Source organism: Mauremys mutica, chromosome 15, assembly GCF_020497125.1.
Source record: "Mauremys mutica isolate MM-2020 ecotype Southern chromosome 15, ASM2049712v1, whole genome shotgun sequence".
Classification (NCBI taxonomy): domain Eukaryota; kingdom Metazoa; phylum Chordata; order Testudines; family Geoemydidae; genus Mauremys; species Mauremys mutica.
The window spans coordinates 33,059,056-33,079,028 of NC_059086.1; the positions used below are offsets into that span (position 1 = coordinate 33,059,056).

Consider the following 19,973-nt stretch of genomic DNA (forward strand, 5'->3'; position numbering starts at 1 on the left):
GGCTCTGTCGCACCCATGGCCTGCATTGACCCCAGTGAGATCCCTGGATCGACGCAGGCTGGATCTCACAGCATCCAGGGATTGATTGCTCCCGGCTCCCGGCAGCAGGGGTGGGGTGGCCTGTGGGGAGGGGGATCGGACAGGCAGCAGAAAGGGGGAGCCTCACCTTGCGGTCGCTCAGCCCCGACACTGTGTCCACGTACTCCTCCTGGATCATGAAGGCAGCCAGGTTGGCCGTGTAGCTGGCGAGGAAGATGACGGCGAAGAAGGCCCAGATCAGCACCATGATCTTGCTGGTGGTGCCCTTGGGGTTCTCCACCGGCACCGAGTTGTTGAAGACCAGAGCCCAGAGCAGCCAGATGGACTTGCCAATGGTGAACTTGGAGCCCCCCGTGCCTGCAAAGCATCATGGGAAGGGTCAGCCCGCACGGCACCTCTGTGCCCCCCCACCCCCCAGCCCTACTGGTGCCCCTCACTCCCGACCCGCAGCCCCCGGCTGTCCCCAGGTGGAGCGGCGGGTGTGAGCGTGGGACTCACATTTCCCGGCGGCCAGGTTGCGGTTATAACCCACAGGGCTGAAGTACTCGAAGATGAAGACGGTGACGGCCACCACGGTCAGGCACATGACGAACATCATCACCCAGACAGCTGGGCTGTAGGGCTCTGCGGGGGGAAGGGACAGTCAGTGCTCGGACACCTGGGTTCTATGCCCAGCTCTGGGAGGGGAGTAGTGGTGAGTGGTTAGAGCAGGGGGGCTGGGAGCCAGGACTCCTGGGTTCTCTCCCTGGCTCTGGGAGAGGAGTGGGGGCTGGTGGTTAGAGCAAGGTGGGGGTTGGAAGCCAGGACTCCTGGGTTCTATTCCCCACAGCCCCCCTTGCTGGCAGAGGCTGGGGCCAGAGTAGCTGGGAGCTCCCCCCACAGCCAGCGCTTCTGCCCTGCTCCCACAACGCCCCCTGGTGGCGGCGGGCGCTGACCCAGGAAGGCGGAGGGCGAGACGGTCCCATTGCTCCGTGAGACCATGACGCTGATGCCCGTCTCGACGAAGGGCACGGAGAAGTCGATGATCTCGGAACGTTCCTCGTTGATAGTCAGGGAGCCGATAGCCATGTCCGCACGCAGGTAAAACACCTGGGGGGAGACCGAGGGGGAGGAGTCAGTGAGGGGGCAGAGCCTTCAAGGGGACATTCTCCCTCTCCCATGCAGTGCTAGGCCGTCATACCCAGTAACCCAGCTGTGCAGTTCAGGGGGGCTACGGTGGGACCCCAAAGCAGCAGGGTATTTCTGGGAACGATTTGAGGGGGAGGGGAAGCAACCAGGTGAGATCTGGGGGGGGGTCTTTGAAAGAAACCCCCAATGTGCCCAGGGATTTCTGGAGGGAGGCAAAGAAATTGAGGATCCCGAAGAAGGGGGAAAGTGGCACCAACCTACGTGGGCCAGGAGCCAGGACTCCTGGGTTCGCTCCCTGGCTCGGAGAGGGGAGTGAGGCCTAGTGGTTAGGGCAGGGGAGGCTGGGAGGCAGGACTCCTGGGTTCGCTCCCTGGCTCGGAGAGGGGAGTGAGGCCTAGTGGTTAGGGCAGGGGAGGCTGGGAGGCAGGACTCCTGGGTTCTCTCCCTGGCTCTGGGAGGGGAGTGGGGTCTAGTGGTTAGAGCAGGGGGGCTGGGAGCCAGGACTCCTGGGTTCGCTCCCTGGCTCGGAGAGGGGAGTGAGGCCTAGTGGTTAGGGCAGGGGAGGCTGGGAGGCAGGACTCCTGGGTTCTCTCCCCGGCTCAGGGGGGCTGGGGGGCAGAGGTGTCTCACCTCCCCGATCATGCCATTCCAGACCCCGTCGATCTTTTTGCCGTGTTTGCCATTGGTGACCAGGTAGAGGTCGTAGGTGAAGCCCACGGTCTTAGCCAGGCGCTTGAGGATGTCGATGCAGAACCCTTTGCAGCATTTCTTCTCAAAAAGCAGCGGGTCTGTGGGGTGGCTGCGGGGCGGGGGAGGGAGCGAAACAGAAATGGAGATGGACAGAGAGCACAGCTGCAGGGAAGCTCACAGCACTGGGGGTACTGCCACAGGGAAGCTCGCAGCGCCAATGGCACTGCCACAGGGAAGCTCGCAGCACTGGGCGGAGCTCCCCTCCTGGGGCACTGCCACAGGGAAGCTCGCAGCACTGGGTGGAGCTCTCTGTCAGGGGCACTGCCGTGGGGAAGCTCACCGCACCAGTGGCACTGCCACAGGGAAGCTCGCAGCACCAGGGGTACTGCCATGGGGAAGCTCGCAGCACTGGGCGGAGCTCCCTGTCAGGGGCACTGCCGTGGGGAAGCTCGCAACACCAAGGGTACTGCTACGGGGATGTTCGCAGCACTGGGTGGAGCTCCTCACCAGGGGCACTGCTGAGGGGAAGCTTGCAGCATTGGGCAGCGCTCCCGGCTGGGGGCACTGCCGTGGGGAAGTTCGCAGCACGGTTACCTGTCAGTGCGGTTCAGCTGGTTGCGGCAGGGCACTGAGTCCCGGATGCATGTGCCGGTGGCCGGGTCGATGTTCTCGACAATGACAAAGGGCCGCTCCTCCAGCGTGGCCACCGTCAGGTGCTGGTCGTCGTCCACCGGCTGCAGGAACTTGCCATAGCGCGACCAGACCGGGTACTTCATGCGTAGGATCTGGTGCTCCCAGCTCCCAACCTGCACGGGGTGGGGGGGCTTCACTGGGGGTCCCTGCTTGGGGCCTGAGCCCTGGTCCCACCAAACTCACCCAGCACCACCAGATACACCCCAGAGTCACCCTTGCCCCTCAAACCTTCCCCTCTAAACTCACCCCCTTCATTCCTCAACCCTGCCCCCCAAATCACCCCTATGCTTCCCAAACCTTCCCCCAAATCATCCCAATCTCCCTGAAACTGCCACTCCGAACTCACCAACACCCCCCAAACCTGCCCCCAAACTCACCAACACCCCCCAAACCTGCCCCCAACTCACCCCAAAATCTTCCCCCCCAAACTCACCCCAGTCTCCCTGAAACTGCCACTCCAAACTCAGCAACACCCCAAACCTGCCCCCAACTCACCCCAAAATCTTCCCCCTAAAACTCGCCCTCAATCTCCTGAAACTGCCCTGCCAAACTCATCAACATCCCCCAAACCTGCCCCCAAACTCACCCCATCTTCCCCCAATCTCCCTGAACCTGCCCCTCCAAACTCACCCCAACATCTTCCCCCAATCTCCCTGAACCTGCCCCCAAACTCACCCCAACATCTTCCCCCAATCTCCCTGAACCTGCCCCTCCAAATTCACCGACACCCTCCAAATTCACTGACACTCCCCAGGCCTGCCCCCAAACTCAACCCAAAATCTTCCCTCAAAAACTCACCCCCAATCTCCCTGAACCTGCCCCTCCAAACTCACCGACACCCCCGAAACCTGCCCATCAAACTCAGCCCCTGCCCCAGACCTGTCCCTCCAAGCTTGACCCCAAACCCACCTCCAAACCACTGGACAGAAAGATGGAGGTTGGGAGACGTTGTTAGGGGGAGGGGCACAGAGCTGGGGGCACGGCATAGCTATAGGGTGGAGCTCTGGTAAGGGGTGGGGCAGAGGGATAGGGTGGGGCTCCAGCAGTGGGCGGGGTAAGCCTTTGGCAGAGGGCGGGACAGACAGGTGGGCAGGGTCAGGTACTCACCACCTCCCAAGTTCGCTCTTTGTTGAGGGAGATGACGACCAGCGATGGGTTGATGAGGTAGCCGTCCTCATTGAAGGAGAAATCCTTTTGCCCCCATGTGATGTTCATGAAATACCTAGCGGAGGGGAAGAGAGTTAGGGGGGGACCCAGCACCCCCCAGCTCTGCTGGTGCCCCTCTGTCTTGTTGCCCCACTAAGCCAGGTAGTCCCCTGCCCTGGAGCCAGTGCCCCCTAGAAGGGAAAGGCCCCATGTCCCATTTCCTCTTCTACTGCAATCTCCAGGGCATTGCAGGTTGTCATGGATCTGTCCCCTCCCCCATTGGGTTGGTTATGTTGGTTTGGGTTGAGTGTGGTTGGACTGGGTTGGGGCGAATTGGATTGGCGTTGGGTTGAATTCTGCTGATGGGCACATCTGCCCCCATCACGCTCATCAGTACAGGTTGTTGTCGTTTTGCTGTTGGGTTGGTTATATTGAGTTGGGGTTGACTGAGGTGGATTGGTGTTGAGGTGGGTTGCACGGGGTGGGACTGGGTTGAGTTGGGTTGGAATTACACTGATGGGCACCAGATACCCATAGATCTGCCCACCCGTCCCTCTGAGTTGGTTCTGTTGAGGGAGATGATGACGAATGATGGGTTGATGAGGTAGCCGTCCTCATTGAGTTGGGATTGCGTTGATGGGCACCACATTCTCACAGCTTTCCATCCCCCACTCTGCCCCCCGCCTCCCTCAACTCACCGGTGGAGGTTCTCATGGATCTGGCTAAGGTTGGGTGCCCGGCAGTCATTGTTGAACTCGGGAATGAAGCCGTAGTCCCTGGCAAGTGCCTCGGCACCCTTGGCAATGATGGCCACCCCATTCTGGACACGGTGGTGCAGGTCGTCCCGCCAGCCGGCCGACAGCACTGTGAAGAGGCCGACGGGCAGGTGCTCAGGCATGTAGTCAGTGCCACCCAGGTTCGTGCCCACCATGAACCAGATATAGCCAGGTCCGGTGAGGCCGGCGTCCCGTGCTGCCTGGAAGATGCTCTCTGCCTCCTCGCGGGAGCAGTAGAGCAGGCGGATCTGGGCAGGGATCTCCCGCAGCTGGCGCTTGAGCCGGGAGCCGTCAGGGTCATCGGTCAGGTTGAGGGTCAGGACACCCCGGTGTTCCCAGCCAATGAAGCTGCTGTCGGTCAGCACTTCGATATAATCCACAAAGTCCTCGTAGCCGGGGAAGAGCGTGGTGATGACAGCGAAGGCCGTCCAGTCGTACTCCTCCAGCACCTCGAACATCACCTGCAGCTGTTGCTCCGTCGATGAGCCCAGCTGCAGAAAGGTGGAGCCTTTCTCCTGGGCAGGGAAAAAATGGGGAAGTCAGGGGCTGCTCCTCAGTCCTGACCTGCAGCCTCCTATCATCCCAGCCGTGGGATTCCTCCTCCCAGCTCTGCCAATGCCCCTCAGTCCTGACCCGCAGGCTCCTGCTAGCCTAGCCCTGGGCTGCCCCTCCTCCTGCAGCTCTGTTGATACATCTCAAACCTGAACCACAGCCTCTGTAAAATTCCACACCTGGGCTTCCCCCTACCCCTCCACAGGTCCGCTCATGTGTCTCAGTCCAAACCTGACACCTACACTGCCAATGGTGGGCACACGGGCATGGAGGTGTGGGCTGAGATGATAGGCTGCACTGGGTTAGACTGAGTGTATAGGGTTGGGTTGGGTTATGTTGATTGGTTTGGGTTGCATTGGGCTGGGCGGGTTGGGTTGGGTTGGGTCAGGAATGGATGTGTATGTTGTTTTCCATTATGTTGGGATGGGCTGTGTTATGTTGCATTGGGTATGTTGGGTTGGGTTAGGGTGGGTTTTGTTGCATGCACTGGGTTGAGTTAGGGTTAGGCTGGAGTCAGGAGATATGGGTGAGGTGTGTAATGAGTGGGGGGGCATACAGGCATTGGTGTGGGGCCTGGCAACCCCCTCCCCTTGGATGCCAGCATGATGGCTGAGCCCCTGTTGAGACCAATGTTGGGCATTGAAGTTTGGGCAAGATGATGAGTCAAGCTGAGTTGCAGTTGGGTTGACTGTGAATGAATTGAGTTGGATTGAGGTTGGTTTGAGGTGGGATTGGGATGGGTTGAGTGTGGTTGTGTCGGGTTGGAGTTCAGTGTGGTCTGGTTGGCTTGGGGTTGGAATGGGTTGAATGGGGTTGGGTTGGGTTGGGTTGGGTTGGGGTTTGGTTGGATTGAACTGAGTGTGGTTGGGTTGGGGTTGGATTGAGTGTTGTTGGTTTGGGATAGTGTAGCAGGGTGACCACCCGCTCCTGCCTGGAAGGGGTTGGAAAGCCCTGCAGAGGGCAAGGTAAAACCCTGGCTGATTGGGGGAAGTGGCTGCAGCTGGGGCCACGCCCCAAACTGAGCAACGAGGCCTTATAAGAAGGCCAGGGAAGCCAGGAGCGAACAGTCTCCCTCTGCCTGTAGAGGGATAAGGGCCTGGCTGCAGGGAGCTGGGCACAGGGTACCTGAGGGGAGCAGGGCTGGGGAAAGGCAGAGGAGCTGGGGAGCTCCTGCCTGGAAAGCCCCAGGCTGTGGCCTAGCATTAGGCCAAGAGGTACTGGGGGCAGCCCAAGGGGTAGGCAAAGGCAGCAGGTCCAAACCCCTTTCCCTATGATGAGTGGCTGATACTGCAGTCTGCCCCAGTGAATGGGGGCTAGATGGAGACTGGGCAGTAGCCAAAACTAAAGGCAAAGTGGGGATAGTGGGTTTGGGGTTCCCCAGGGAGGGGAGACCCAGATTGGTGGGGTACTGCCAGGGGCAGCACCCCAGTTAAAAGGGCACCGGGGTCCAGGGAGGGACACGGGGACCAGAGGACAGGCGGATCATCGGCCTGCAGAGGGCGCTCTGGAGCTGGAAGAGCTAATTCCAGGAGGCGCCGCAGGGGTGAGTCCGCACGTCTACAGATGGGTTGGGTTGGGTTGGGATTGAGTGTGGTCGGGTTGAGTTGAGTGTGGTCGGGTTGGGTGGGGGTTCAGTGTGGTTGGGTTTAGTTGATTGTCCTTGGGGTTGAGTTGAGCGGGGTTGGTTTGGCATTGTGTGTAGTCAGGTTGAATTGAGTGTGGTTGGGTTGGGATTGGGTTGAGTGGGGTTGGGTTGGGTTGGGGGTCAGGCTGGGTTGGGGTTGGGTTCAGTTGAGTGGGATGGGGTTGGGTTGATTGTGGTCTGGTTGGGATTGGTTGCATTGGGGTTGGGTTGAGTGGGGTTGGGATGGGTTGGGGTTGAATGTGGTCAGGCTGGGTTGGGGTTGGGTTCAGTTGAATGGGATGGGGTTGAGTTGAGTGTGGTTGGGCTGGGATTGGTTGTGTTGGGGTTGGGTTGAGTGTGGTTGGGTTGGGATGGGTTGGGTTAGGGTTGAATGTGGTCAGGCTGGGTTGGGTTGAGTTGAGTGGGAAGAGGTTGAGTTGAGTGTGGTCGGGTTTGGATGGGTTGGGGTTGAGTGTGGTCAGGCTGGGTTGGAGTTGGATTCAGCTGAGTGGGATGGGGTTGAGTTGAGTGTGGTCAGGTTGGGATTGGTTGCGTTGGGGTTGGGTTGCATGTGGTCGGGTTTGGATGGGTTGGGTTGGGGTTGAGTGTGGTCAGACTGCGTTGGAGTTGGATTCAGTTGAGTGGGATGGGGTTGAGTTGAGTGTGGTCAGGCTGGGATTGGTTGTGTTGGGGTTGAGTTGAGTGTGGCTGGTTTGGGATGGATTGGGTAGGGGTTGAGTGTGGTCAGGTTGGGTTAGGGTTGGGTTGAGTTGAGCGGGATTCCAGTTGGGTTGAGTGTGGTTTTGTAGGGTGAGTTGAGCATGGTTGGATTGAGTTGGGCATATGGGTGGGGATTACAGGGATAAGTGTGTGTCAAATAGGGGCAGGCTTGGAGCCCAGCGACCCGCTCACCTTGGGAGTGAGGACGATGGCCGAGCCCCCGTTGATGCCAATGATGGGCACTGAGGTCTGGGCCGAGATGAAGTCCAGGATCTGGGCCACGGCCTCAGTGCGTGTGTCGTCCTCGAAGACCACGCCGTGGATGCGCAGGGAGGAGAGAACGTCGCACAGGCGCACGATGAGGCTGCGGGGGTTGGTGTCATTGAGCAGCACCGAGACAGGGTTCACCTCCATGGAGAAGTTGCGGAAGGCGGTGGGGGCGAAGCGGGCGCTCTCGGGCGTGTAGGACGAGCCGCTGAAGATGATGGCCACGTTGAGCGAGCGCGGCCCGTCCGGCCGCAGATCCAGGAAGGGGCTGGCGCAGGCCAGAGCCAGCACAAAGAGCATCCTAGCAGCGGGGGGGCCAGGGGACAGGCTCATCTCGCAGGGCCTCAGCACTTCCCCTGCATCGAAGGGGGAGGGTGATTCCAGGGGAGGGGGCAATGGAAGAGGGGAGGGGCATGGGGGCACGAGGGAGGAGGGGACATAGGGGAGGAAGGAGGGACATAGGGGAGGGCAGCAATGAGGCGAGGGGAGCAGGGGGATGAGAGAGAGGAGGGGAGCCCCATGGGAGGGGGTAATGGGCGGGGGAGGGGGAATCAGCGGGAAGGGGAGAGGGAGAAGGGACGTAAGAAGGGGGATGGGTGAGGAGGGAAGGATCGAGATAGAGGAGGGGGAGACAAGGAAGGAGAGAGAGAATTAGGCTCATGTGACTTTACACAGCATCCCCCACCCTGGGGCCGGATGGGAGCCAGCGCCCCCTAGAGGAGAGAGGCCCCAGGCCCCATTCCCCATCCCCCTGAGCCAGCCAGTCCCTGCCCTGGGGCCAGATGGGAGCTGGTGCCCCCTAGAGGAGAAAGGCCCCACGCCCCATTCCCCATCCCCCTGAGCCAGCCAGTCCCTGCCCTGGGGCCAGATGGGAGCTGGTGCCCCCTAGAGGAGAAAGGCCCCGGGCCCCATTCCCCATCCCCCTGAGCCAGCCAGTCCCTGCCCTGGGGCCAGATGGGAGCTGGTGCCCCCTAGAGGAGAAAGGCCCCGGGCCCCATTCCCCATCCCCCTGAGCCAGCCAGTCCCTGCCCTGGGGCCAGATGGGAGCTGGTGCCCCCTAGAGGAGAAAGGCCCCGGGCCCCATTCCCTGCCCCCCTGAGCCAGCCAGTCCCTGCCCTGGGGCCGGATGGGAGCCAGCGCCCCCTAGAGGGGAAAGGCCCCATTAGGGGGCGCTACTTTAGCTACTACTAAGTGACTGGGTGCAACCACCCAGTGGATTGCAGGCTGGATGGGCCCCTGGATCTGATCCAGGGGACACGGAGGGGCCGGGACACCGGGGTAGATGGGCCTGCGGCTCACCCCTGAGCCTGGTGGGAGCAGGCTGCTCTCTGCCTCGCCGGCTGAGCCAGGGCCTGCACTGATGGACGGGCTCCCAGCCTGGCAAGGGCGAGCCCAGCCCCACCCATTGGCCGGGGGGGCAGGGCGCAGGGGCAAAGAGAGACAGCCCCTCCCCTGCTTAACCCCAGCTCCCAAAGGCCCCCCCCGCCGCAATTCCACCCCTCCCCCTCCACATACACACGGCTCCCACCTCGCTCAAGCTGGGAACCTGAAGCCCCACCCCCACACCAAGAAGCATCCACCTCAGGGGAGACACTGCTGGGAGCCAGGACTCCTGGGTTCTATCCCCGGCTCTGGGAGGGGAGCAGGGTCTAGCGATTGGGGCGGGGGCTGGGATCCAGGACGCCTGGGTTTTATCCCTGGCTCTGGGAGGGGAGAGGGGTCTAATGGTCCGAGTTGCTCCCTCTGTGTAAGGTCCAGATCTGTGGCTCTCTGATTCCTTATGGGAGTGAGGACAGGTGGAGGAGGAAGGCAGAACCCAGGCGTCCGGGGATCATTCTTGTCAGCAGCAGAACTAAGGGGAAATTATATAGGCTCCTAAATATTTCACGTTCCTCCCCAGCACACATACCGTGGCCCCCACCCCTCGGAAAGGCCCCGTGTCCCGTTCTCCCCCCCCCCCCAAGCCAGCCACTCCCTGCCCTGGGGCTGGATGGGAGCCAGCGCCCCCTGGAGGGGAGAGGCCCCATCTCCCATTCCCCACCCCCTCCTGTGCTGTCTGGTTAGCAGCACGTTCCTGCTGTCCCACAGCTGGCTCTGGGGGGCGGGAAGGCGCTAACATAAGGTGCTGATTAACAGAGTAAACTGCCGGCCCTGATTATCCGCCCGGGAATAGAAACACTTTCACTGATTGCCAGCTCCGGAAATTACAGCTCATAAAGGATAACAGATTCCATAGATCCCGGGTTTAACCCCCCCAGCAACACCACTATGCAGAGCCACCAGCCCATCTACCCCGGTATCCCGTCCTGTCCCGGCCACCCCTGATCGGAGACATGGGCCCATCTAGCCCGGCATCCCGCCCTGTCCCTGCCATCCCTGATCAGAGACACGGGCCCATCTACCCCGGTATCCTGCCCCCTCCTTGCCATCCCTAATCAGAGACACGGGCCCATCTACCCCGGCATCCCGCCCTGTCCCTGCCATACCTGATCGGAGACACGGGCCCATCTAGCCCGGCATCCCGCCCTGTCCCTGCCATCCCTGATCAGAGTCACAGGCCCATCTAGTCCACTATCCCGCCCTGTCCCTGCCATCCCTAATCAGAGACACAGGCCCATCTACCCCGGCATCCCGCCCTGTCCCTGCCATCCCTGATCAGAGACACGGGCCCATCTACCCCGGCATCCCGCCCTGTCCCTGCCATCCCTGATCAGAGACACGGGCCCATCTACCCCGGCATCCCGCCCTGTCCCTGCCATCCCTGATCAGAGACACGGGCCCATCTACCCCGGCATCCCGCCCTGTCCCTGCCATCCCTGATCAGAGTCACAGGCCCATCTACCCCGGTATCCTGCCCCCTCCCTGCCATCCCTAATTGGAACCACGGGCCCATCTGCCCCGGCATCCCGCCCTGTCCCTGCCATACCTGATCGGAGACACGGGCCCATCTACTCCACTATCCCACCCTGTCCCTGCCATCCCTGATCAGAGACACGGGCCCATCTACCCAGGTATCCTGCCCCTTCCCTGCCATCCCTGATCAGAGACACAGGCCCATCTTCTCCACTATCCTGCCCTGTCCCTGCCATCTCTGATTGAAACCACGGGCCCATCTACTCCACTATCCCACCCTGTCCCTGCCATCCCTGATCAGAGACACGGGCCCATCTACCCTGGTATCCTACCCCGTCCCTGCCATCCCCGATGACAGCCATGGGCCCATCTATCCCGGTATCCTGCCCCCTCCCTTCCCTGCCCCCCCAATCAGACACATGGCTCACATACATGTACACATGCATCTCCCCAAAATGCTGGACAATACATACCAACGCATACCCCTCCCTTGAGAAACCTACACCTGAACCCCGCCAGATACACACAGCCCAAAGGGCTCAGATGGAGAAAAACACACACACAGACACCCTATGATACAGATACGCCAGCACACTCCCCTTCCCGAGCCATGGAGAGAACCCAGGAGTCCTGGCTCCCAGCCCATCTCTCCCTCCCTCCCAACTCTAACCACTAGACCCCCCTCGCTGAGACGTAGAGAGAACCCAGGAGTCCTGTCTCCCAGCTCTCCCCTCCCAGAGCTGGTGAGAGAACCCAGGAGTCCTGCCAATCGAGCCAGCCAGCCAGTCCCGCTCCAGGAGCCCTCATTCATCTGCTGTCTATGCTCTCTCACCCCCTCCCCTCGCCCCCCGCCCCTCTCCTGCGCCTGCTGGCAGGGTATTGATTTCCTCTCCCCCCTGGGGCCGCGGCGCCGCGCCGGCCTCGCTCGCTTTCATTCTTCCCCGTCTCGCTTCGTGTCTCAGCTGGAGGGAAACATGGAAACCTACACGGCCCTGGGGTGCTGGGACACGCGGCCACCCACCCACAGCCCCTGCATCCCTCCCCAGAGGGGCCGTGTCCCAGCGCCAGGCGAGGGGTCCCTGGATACCCAGCCCCTGCGCCCCACCCCAGAGGGGCCGTGTCCTAGCACCAGGCCCAGGGTCCCAGTATACCCAGCCCCCGGGCCCACCCCAGAGGGGCCGCGTCCCAGCGCTGGGTGAGGGGTCCCCGTATAACCAGCCCCTGCACCCCACCCCAGAGGGGCCTTGTCTCAGTGCCAAGCAAGGGGTGCCCTGGACAGAGGCTGTGTCTTTTGTGCAGTGAGGGAGCAAAGAGACTTTTTCTGGTGGCTCTCTCTCTCCCTCCCCCACCCCTACTCCCCCTTTTCTGGATCCCAATCAAGGGGCTGGTCTCGCTCGCTGCAGCTGCTTCAGCTCGGCCATAGCAGAACGGCTAATAGCCGGGCTCTCTGCTTCACCCAGGGCAGGGGAAACATTCTCATAAATACCTATTAGAGGGTTATTCTGGGAACTAGAGCAGGGGGTGGGGTGGGGGGATCGTGCCAGAGAGCTGCGGGGGGAGAGGAAAACAGGCAGACGGAGGCCTTAGCGACATGGGAAAGACAGGTGGCATGATGGACGGAGAGACAGGCAGAGGTGCAGACAGAGGGACAGAGAAGGGGACAGGTGGAGGCACTAAGAGAGAGACAGGAGGAAGGATGGACAGAAACAGGCAGAGGGATGGACAAGGGGACAGGCAGAAGTGCAGACAGAGGGACAGACAAGGGGACGGGCAGAGGCATGGACAGAGACAGAGGGATGGACAAGGGGACAGATAGAAGCATGGACAGAGAGACAGGACGAAGGATGGACGGAGACAGGTGGAGGGATGGACAAGGGGACAGGTAGTAGGACAGAGAGACAGATGGAGCGATTGACAAGGGGCTAGGCGAAGAGATAGATGTAGGCTGCCTGTTGCTGAGGTCTCTGCAGTGGTGGTGTTTGATGGTGAATAGATACAGTGCTATGTATGAGCTGTAGGATCAGTGTGACTGCCTCACACCTGTGGTCTGAAGTTGCTTGAAAGGGTACTGGGGGGTGTAGTTCTAGCCTGCACAGGTGTAGATACAGTGTGAATGTGTAGGTACAATCTGAAAATCTGAAGATGTATAAGTACAGTGAGAAAGCTGACTTATGATGTTGTGTAGGTACACCGTGAAGATGGATAACTGTACTGTATATGCGTTCCTGGAGCCTGCGAGTGTATTTATATGGATGTATAACCACGGTGTAAAAATGTAGGTACAGCGTGACTATGCATTGTTGCAGGTGCAAAGGCACAATCTGTGGGTTTAAGGATACAGTCTGAAAATATGTTTAGGTTGGGGTGTAAATACAGTATGAAGGGATGTAGGTGTTGGTCCAGTGTGAAACTATGTGGCTTCCACCTGAGAGTGCACAATTGTGTATCTACCTACACTATTAAAGTGTGTAGGTACAGCCTGAAAATACACTTATCAGTAGAGTATTGTGTGTAGCTACAGTAGGGATGGTTATAGGGACAGCCTGGAAAGGTGTGTAAGGACAGCATGAAGGGGTGTAGCTACAGTGTGAAAGTATGTAGGCACAGTCTGAGAGGGTATTTATGAGTGTATGTGGCTCCAGTGCGAAGGTGTTTTTATGTTAGGGTGTAAGTACTGTCTGAGTGAAGAGAGAGAGAGAGTGGTTACAGTCAGAGAGGGTGTGCGCCTATAGCATGCCAGTGTGTAGGTACAGCATATTTATGAGGGTGTGGAGGTACAGTCTGAACATGTGTGTGTCCTTCAGAGCATATGTAGTTACATTTCTCAAGACACTCTCTCTGCACACGAGTGTAACACTACTGGCAGAATTGTGACATGCAGAGTATATTGGGTGGGATGTCGACTACATGCTGTATTGGCCATGTGCGCGGATGCATTGTAATTTGCACACAGATTCTGTCCCTAGCTCCAAGTGGCTCCTCCAACTGACATCAACTGGTTGGAACATGCCAAAATCTCTTTGCCATGTGAAATTCACACTACTCCCATGTGACCGCAGGACCCTTGTGGGAAGGCCACCCCATGGGGAAAGGAACGGCTGTTCTGTTCACTCCAGGTGACAGGCCAACTTGGACATAATACAGCCAGCTATGGGGTTCAATGTCCTGCCCCGGGACAGAAACTGTAAAGCCCAATTCAGGGCCCATAGTTCAAATATCAGTGGGCTCAGATCCAACTGTGCATGTGTGACTGCTGCCTGTTGAGAGAGAGAGAGAGAGAGAGAGAGAGAGAGAGAGAGTGTGTGTGTGTGTGTGTGTGAGAGAGAGAGAGAGAGACTGCCTGTTTCTGGGCCTTGCATCTGACTGTGTGTGCATTACCATCTGTCTCTGGGCTCTGTGTTTGTGTGACTGCTTATTGACTGTGTGTGCATGTGTGACTGCCTGTCTCTGGGCTCTGCATCTGTGTGTGTGTTATCATCTGTCTCTGGCTTCTGTGTTTGTATATGTGTGACTGCCTGTTGACTATGTGAGACTGCCTGTCTCTGGGCTCTGCATCTGACTGGGTGTGCATGTCTGTCTGTTTCTGGACTCCGCTTCTGAGGGGGGTACATAGAGTCCGACTGTATGTGCACAAGTCCCTGGTATCTCATTTTGAGGGATGTGTGGGCTTCGGCTGTGACTGCCTGTCTCTGGGAATTTCCTTGCTAGGGGTTGGGAGACAGGACTGGCTCTGACTGTGCATCTGTGCCTGTCTCAGAGATTGGCTTATGCCAAGATATCTGTGTGCTCTGACAGTTCATGAATGCCTGTTTTTGGGAGCAATTTGGAAGAGTGAGGGTCTCCCCCCGCACTAGCCCTGTGTCTCCCAGACATTGGGGGTAGGGATGGGCAGGGGGTTGGAGGACCCAGGAGTCCTGGGGTTTCAGAAGGGGAAGCTGAGGAGAATTTGGCGTTGATGGGGACCCAGAAATCCAGGTGCACCGGGCCAAGGGTGATCTCTGAGGATAGGACCCAGGAGTCTGGGTGGGTGTCTGAGAAGAAGGGGGGTAACTTTGAGCAGGGGGAGGTCATAGGACCCAGGAGTCCAGGTGCCCCAGAAAGGAGGTGAGCTCAGAGGATGGGACTAGGGATTTGCTGGGAGGGGGCCATGGGGTGCTGCCAGTTGGTGCGAAGCAAGGAAGTGTGACACTGGCAGAGAAGGTGCCAGCTTGCCTCACTGAACACTGACAAATGTGTCACTGGAAACCGGCCTGGCTCACTGGTGTGTTACCAGCGGTAAAACAGGCGTCAGATTTAATACGAAATGCTTGTAAATTGCTGCCTGCCTTAATCTCACTTATCACACCTGCGTCCCTCCTTCCCAGGTAATATTTAAAATATTTGCTCTGTGACTCTAAACCTGTTTGTTCTGAAACTGGGACCCCCTCCCTCCTCAAGTCGGGAGAGAAATTCCAGTCCACCCCACGAGGCATTGGCTCCTGCCCGGCACAAGAAGGCCGGCAGACGCCAGACAAACCTGATGTGGAACATCAGGCGACAAAAGACTTTGGCGAGGGCTCCCCCGATGCCCACAAAGAGGGGACGTCCCATCACAGCTCTGGACTCCGGGGAGAGGGAATAAAAATCTCTGAGCAGAAGAAAACTGTGCCGTATTTCTAAGCATAAGCAAGGGATCCCCAAGGTAATTGGCTTGGGTTAGTCCTCAAGCACATACAGAGCTTGCACATCTGAGCAGCTACTGTCCTGGATCCGAAGACCAGGAGTGGGGGAACCTTCCTAAACGAGGATGGGCCACCGGCACCTGAACCGTGGCCCCTCCCCCGGTCCTGCCCCTTCCCCTAAGGCCCTGCCCCAGCACCATCTCTTCATCCAGAAGTCCCCCCCCCTCGCTCCTCTCTGCCCCCTCACCCCCCTCGCTCATCCTGATAAAAAGTGATGAGGCCAGGCCCCCTGTTCTGGCACCCCGACCTAAGACGGTATCTCATTTGTGTGTGAGTGTGTGTGTGTGTTTGCCTGCTTTAACCTTGTCAGTTGCTCTATTTCTTTCCCCTAGTGAATCAATCTTTAGTTAGTTGTGTGTGTGTGTTTGTGTGTGTGTGTGTTCGCCTGCTTTAACCTTGTCAGTTGCTCTATTTCTTTCCCCTAATGAACCAATCTTTAGTTAGTTTATTCCAGGATTGGCTACAGGCCTTGTCATTGCTGTGAGATCTCAGGTGCAATTGACCTGGGGTAAGTGACCAGGCCTTGGGGACCGGGAGCAACCTGAATATTGCTGCGAGTTTTGGCATAAGGGACCATCTATCACAAGGGCGGGCTCGCGGGGATGGCAAGACAGACCGGCGCGCCCGGCGGCACTGCCGGTGACTCCGTGTTAAGGCCGTGGTAGGGCCTGAGGTGTTCACACTGGGTATGTGGCTGGCACAATCGGATTACAACATTCACAACCGTCATGCCCTGTTTCTTAACAGTCTGCCCGGAGGTGTGTATGCCCGGCCGTGAACTGCTCCCGACTGTGTGACGGAAAGAAAGGTGCCCCCAGGGGAAGGGGAGCAAAGGGATGTGGGGGCAGATTCTGGGAAGGGAGTGGGACGTTGAGTGGTTGAAGCGGGGGATGGTGTTGGCTTCAGGACTCCTGGGTTCAAATCCCAGCTCCCTCAAGTGAGACCCTTCCCTTCTGTGTGCCTCAGTTTCTCTCACTGCAGAACAGGGAGAGTGCCAGCTCCCTGAAGGGACTGAGACATTTCTCCTTTCACCTCCAGACAGGCGGTGGTTATTACAATGACCAGTTGAGAAATCACTCCTATTTTGTCCTGCTGCACCCCGTCCGGGTACACCTTCCTATAGTGACCAGTTATAAAGACTGCCCTGCTCCCACTGAGCCCCCAAGCTCTCATGTAACGACCGCCAGTCTATATGGACTGGCTACCCGACCTGATGCCAGGCACCCAACACAAACCACTCCGATGGACAACTCCAACCCACAGAGCCCCCTGTCTCATAGAGACTGATTATATGGACCACTCCGATAGACTTCTTCACACCCACAGAACCCCCTCTTGCATAGAGACTGATTATATAGACTGTTCATACACACTGCTCTATCCAAGCCCTTGCATAGAGACTCCCTAGCTGTACAGACAACCTATCCTTTGCCAAATGCCCAACACATACCCCTCTAGCATAGCGACTGGTTCAATGGACCATGCACATGGACCAATCCACCCCCATAAACCCCCATCTCACATAGACAGCGGTTATATGGATTGTTCATACACACTGCTCCACCCCCTCACACACCCCTTGTATAGAGACCGGTTATATGGACCATTCCACCCACACAAAGTCCATCCCTACATAGAGACTGCTCATGCAGGCCACTCCATCCGAGCCCTTACACAGAGACTGCTTCTCCATACACACTGGCTATCCAATGCCAGACATCCAACACAAACCCTTCTAGCATAGAGACTGGTTATATGGACCACTTATATGGACTGCTTCACCCCCACAAAGCCTCCCCTCCTATAGAGATCAGTTATATAGGCCACTTTGCCCTCATGAAACCTCTCCCTTACATAGAGACTGGTTATATGGACCACTCATATGGACTGTTCCACCTGCACAGACCCCATCACTCATAGATGCTGGTTATATGGACTTCTCATACAGACCTTCACAGTATAGAGACCACTTATATGGACCACTCCACCCTCACAAAACCCCTCACTCACATAGAGACTAGTTATATGGGCTGCTCATAGAGACCACTTCACCCTCATTGTGCTCCCCTATAGTATAGAGACCATTTATATGGACAACTCAATCTTGCTGGAGTCCCTTTTAGTATAGAGACTGCTTATATGGGACCATTGAACCTCCCACTGTAGAGACCAGTTATATGGACCAGTTTCATCCAACCTATCTCAGAGATCCTCACAGGATCACCTAAGGACAGGTTCCACCTTCTCCTACAAACAAGAGGCAGCTTACCTATATGACAACTGCCTCTATGGACTGGAGCGCGTGTACAGACCAGCGTCCAGATCTGAAGGAAGACCTGTTTGTCCGCCTCACCCATGCACTGCACCCTGGGCTGGCTATGCTTCCCAGCTCTGCTCTGGACAAGCACCACTGGGGGTATATGGACCAGTCATGTATGGAAGAAGGCGGGTGAAATGCCAAGAACTAAAATAGTGCCTGTTTCATGAGGAACAGGTGGCAGGGACCGAGGGAACGTTGTGATCTTCAGCTCCCCAAAGCATCGGCCGCAGGGGTAAGGGGATAACGGGGCCAGGGGCCGTCTGCCCTTCAGAGAGGCGTTTTGGGAAAGGCGACCGGGATGCCCCGATTCCTGCTCTGCCGGGGGACCCAAATGCCCCTGGCGGAAATAGGGATCAGCCCCAGAGAATGGGGACAACTCATATTGCTGGGGGGAAACAGCTAGAAAATCTGCAGCTTGGGCGGGGGGGGGGGGGAGAGATTTGTGAGATAGATTAGATTAGATTAGATGATGGGGTGGCTGGGGATAGATAGATAGATAGATAGATGAATGATGGGGTGGCTGGGGATAGATAGATAGATAGATAGAGGGGGTGGCTGGGGATAGATAGATAGATAGATAGATAGAGGGGGTGGCTGGGGATAGATAGATAGATAGATAGATAGATAGATAGATAGATGAATGATGGGGTGGCTGGGGATAGATAGATAGATAGAGGGGGTGGCTGGGGATAGATAGATAGATAGATAGATAGATAGATAGATAGATAGATAGATAGATAGATGAATGATGGGGTGGCTGGGGATAGATAGATAGATAGAGGGGGTGGCTGGGGATAGATAGATAGATAGATAGATAGATAGATAGATAGATAGATAGATAGATAGATAGATAGATAGATAGATAGAGGGGGTGGCTGGGGATAGATAGATAGATAGATAGAGGGGGTGGCTGGGGATAGATAGATAGATAGATAGATAGATAGATAGATAGATAGATAGATAGATAGATAGATAGATAGATAGATAGATGAATGATGGGGTGGCTGGGGATAGATAGATAGATAGAGGGGGTGGCTGGGGATAGATAGATAGATAGATAGATAGATAGAGGGGGTGGCTGGGGATAGATAGATAGATAGAGGGAGTGGCTGGGGATAGATAGATAGATAGATAGATAGAGGGGGTGGCTGGGGATAGATAGATAGATAGATAGATAGAGGGGGTGGCTGGGGATAGATAGATAGACAGAGGGGGTGGCTGGGGATAGATAGATAGATAGAGGGGGTGGCTGGGGATAGATAGATAGATAGATTAGATAGGGGCTGTGTCTGGGGATGGATAAATAGATAATGAAAGAGAAATTCTCTCTGCTGTTTGACAGCCAAATGGCCTCTGCACAGCCACAAGCCACTCACACAGCCCAGAAATGCAAAATCCGTCTGTGCCTACTGCACCTGCATAATAACCTCTGTGTGTGTGAGGGTGTCTGAGTGTGTGTCTGTCTGTTTGGTCAGGGTATCTATTTGTGTGTCTGAGTGTGCGTCAGGGTGTCTGTGTCAGGGTGTCTGTCAGGATGTCTCTGTGTTTTGATATGTGTCTGTGTGTCAGAGTGTTTGTGTCTGTGTCAGGGTCAGGGTGTCTATTTGTGTGTCTCTGTGTGTCAGGGTGCCTGTGTGTGTGTCACAGTGTCTGTCTGTGTGTGTCAGGGTGTCTGTGCGTGTGTCAGGGTCAGTGTGTGTGTGTCTGTGTGTGTCAGGGTCAGTGTGTGTGTCAGGGCCAGTGTGTGTGTGTCAGGATGTCTGTGTGTGTCAGGGTGTGTGTCTGTGTGTGTGTCAGGGTCAGTGTGTGTGTCAGGACGTCAGGGCGTGCGTGTTTGTCAGGTTGTTTGTGTGTGTGTGAGGGTGTTTGCGTGTGTCAGGGTCAATGTGTGTGTGTGTATTTGTCAGGTTGTGTGTGTGTGTCAGGGAGTCTGTCTGGGGGTGTGAGTGTGTCCCAGCCCTAGCCCAGGAGGAAGGGGGAAGCCTCTTACCTTTTCATGACACCTCCGTTGCACAGCAGGGCTGGGAGCTCAGAAACCTCTGCAGCAGAGCCGGAGCCGTGCAAAATCCGGAGCGACACCCGCTCCGCAACCCGGGCAGCGGCGGATTCCCTCCCCCTCCCCCCCTCCCCACTTTGTCCTGCCTGGAGAAAACCCAGGCTAACCCCCCCCGCGGGGAAAGCTCCCAGGAGGCGACATCGCCCCCCCCCGCCGCCCCCCGTCTGTCCCTCCTCAAGGTTGCAGCAGCCCCAGCTCCGCCGCCCGGCAGCCGCTACACATGTTGCATCCGAAGTTAGCGCGATGCCAAACGCGTCTGCTTCGGCTCCGGGCGCCCGGAGCCCCGATCCTCCTCCCCCCCCCTCGCCCCAGCTTCTCCGGCAGGGGGGCCCGGGAGGGGAGGGCCCCTCTCCTCTCCTCCTTCCAGAATGGCCGATCCGCCGGCCCT

The 19,973-nt window shown here is 57.6% G+C and overlaps 1 protein-coding gene across 1 annotated transcript in view; it reads right to left on the reverse strand.

The window, feature by feature from the left end:
- Positions 1-19,627, reverse strand: part of GRIN2D (glutamate ionotropic receptor NMDA type subunit 2D) — a 27,225-nt gene extending 7,598 nt beyond the window's left edge. The window contains 9 exon segments of the mRNA XM_044989090.1: positions 167-396; positions 538-663; positions 975-1,128; positions 1,798-1,966; positions 2,452-2,663; positions 3,658-3,772; positions 4,395-4,987; positions 7,561-7,991; positions 19,520-19,627. Coding sequence (XP_044845025.1) covers positions 167-396; positions 538-663; positions 975-1,128; positions 1,798-1,966; positions 2,452-2,663; positions 3,658-3,772; positions 4,395-4,987; positions 7,561-7,968 — 2,007 coding nt within the window. The 5' untranslated portion in view covers positions 7,969-7,991; positions 19,520-19,627.
- Positions 19,628-19,973: the final 346 nt, after the last annotated feature.